General features: G+C 33.9%; 1 protein-coding gene across 1 annotated transcript; it reads right to left on the bottom strand.

Annotated features, from left to right (window-relative positions):
- Window positions 1-903: 903 nt before the first annotated feature.
- Window positions 904-1,664, bottom strand: LOC131608025 (thaumatin-like protein). Its single transcript, XM_058879968.1, has one exon. It carries the CDS (start codon window positions 1,606-1,608, stop codon window positions 1,075-1,077), a length of 534 nt encoding a protein of 177 aa, XP_058735951.1. The 5' UTR covers window positions 1,609-1,664; the 3' UTR covers window positions 904-1,074.
- Window positions 1,665-2,111: the final 447 nt, after the last annotated feature.

Genomic DNA, 2,111 nt, shown 5'->3' with positions numbered 1-2,111 from the left:
GTACAAAAGCAAGATACAACACAATAAAAGAAAGCAAACAAAACCACCAACAACCAACTACAATAGGGGAAAGACCAAAAACAGAATAAGCTAAAGACTATCAAATAACATGGCAAAGCTAGAGCTCTTCAAATCAAGACCTATAGGAATCAACATCTAAAACCAAAAAAACACACCAGAAGAGGTCGTAGACACTCAAGCCACTATTTGCTCAGATGCAAAATAGTGATCTCAAGGCATGCAGTGAAAGCACATGGTTGTCCACAGACCTACCAAAATACCATTTTCAAGCCAAGAGGATATTCATGTCTTTCATGTTTTTCGCTATCAACGCCCGTAAACACTATATCATTCAGAGATTTTCAAATCAACCAAACCAAAACATGTTAAGCCATTAAGAAACCTCCCCTAATCCTATACATTCTATTGAGTAGAAAGAACATCTGAAAAGGGTCAGCAGATCTTCCGGAAAAGCTACACACACGGCCAATCATCTAAAGATCATATACCAAGTCAAACTAACTACCTCACTATTCACAAACTAATGTGAAGACGACTTTAGAGCAGCAAAACAAAAAAGTTAGGAAAAGGTCCCCAAACAAAACCAACTACCTCACTATCTCACTAATACTTTTGTGAAATTGAAATTCTGTATGAATTTAGGTTCGTTACAAAATCCATCACTAATATAATTTGTGACAAAAATTTAATATATTAGTGAGGAAAACTGCCCTCTTTAAATTTCATTTTTTTTAGTAGTGCTGACGGAGATTCAATATTAGAGAAGCTTCCAAGAAAAGACAATGACTTTAGAAAGGGTCCAACTACCCAATTAAGTGAATATGTCAATCTCAAAATAAATCATAATTTTTAATAAGACAAGAAAAAAAAAAGACAAAAAAATTGGTCCAAATAAGCTCTCATTTATTTATTTCCATATAGTGGTTTGGCGATAATTATTTATAAATAATTTCACGCCTAAATTTAGCAATATTGTTTTACATCTTACACATATTGCATACAAAATATTAAATTTTGTTTATTGGCAAAGGGTTGAGGAGCTATATATGTATTTCAAGGGCAGAAGACAACTTTATAGTTGGTACCACCTGGGCATGAAACTGTTTTAGTATCATCACTGGGATACTGATAAGCATCAGAGCAAGAAGATTGTTGGCAAGTTCGTACATTGTTGCATCCATTGGAGGTTGGAGCAAATTGCATTGGAATGTTGAAACCATCAATTACAGATATATCAAAGTAATCCTGATTGTTTCCACCATTAAGGGTAAATTCTGCAAGTGTGAGTGGAGATTTACCGGATAAGGTGCAACTTAGGGCACCACCGCAGTCACCGGTTTGACAACTACCACTACCTGAGCTGTCAAAATTGCAACCAGTTCGGCCCCAAACTCGGCCCGATGAAGTTCCAGCTGGGACGTTTATACTCCATGTTTGGCCTGAGTTTAACTGTGTACCGCCGCCGCTGGGAGTGGCAGCTGGCCAGACAGTGTAAGAGCATTGGTTAACGATGTCAAATGTTGCTGCCTGTGCAGATATCAAGCAAAGAGTAAACACAGACAACAGTGATATTTTCATGAGAGACATTTTTTTGGAGTGAATTAAGAATGATGAGAAGAAAAGATGGTATTTTGTGAGTAGAAAGTGGGAACTGATGCAAGTTTATATAGGCCACAAACAGAACCTCAATTACTATGAAACTCAAGTGCCGTATGTGGAAAATTGTTTAAACCGAAAAGTCTATTATCTACAAGCAGCCATGTCTATTATCTTTCAAAACTGCATATAACGACTATTATTTGCAAGCCGCCGTGTCTATATTCAATTTTGTGCTGTTTTATTAATCAAATCCATCTGATATTTTATTTTATCCAACAATTAGTATGTAGTAGTACCATAGTGTGTCTTTGTATATCTTTAAAATAATTAAAAATAACGGTTAATTAAAAATTGTGATTTTTTTCAATATAAAATTTTACAAAATAATCTATTTTTTAATTTTTTTCTATAAAATAATTTGTATTTTCATATTTTAATTAAATATATAATTAATACATTTTAGAAAAAATATAATATTTTTAACGTTTTAT

The sequence above is a fragment of the Vicia villosa genome, linkage group LG5 (genome assembly GCF_029867415.1).
Source record: "Vicia villosa cultivar HV-30 ecotype Madison, WI linkage group LG5, Vvil1.0, whole genome shotgun sequence".
In the NCBI taxonomy this organism is placed as follows: Eukaryota; Viridiplantae; Streptophyta; class Magnoliopsida; order Fabales; family Fabaceae; genus Vicia; species Vicia villosa.
The sequence above is the reverse complement of the archived record's forward strand: the minus strand, read 5'-3'. Positions and strand labels throughout refer to the sequence as shown.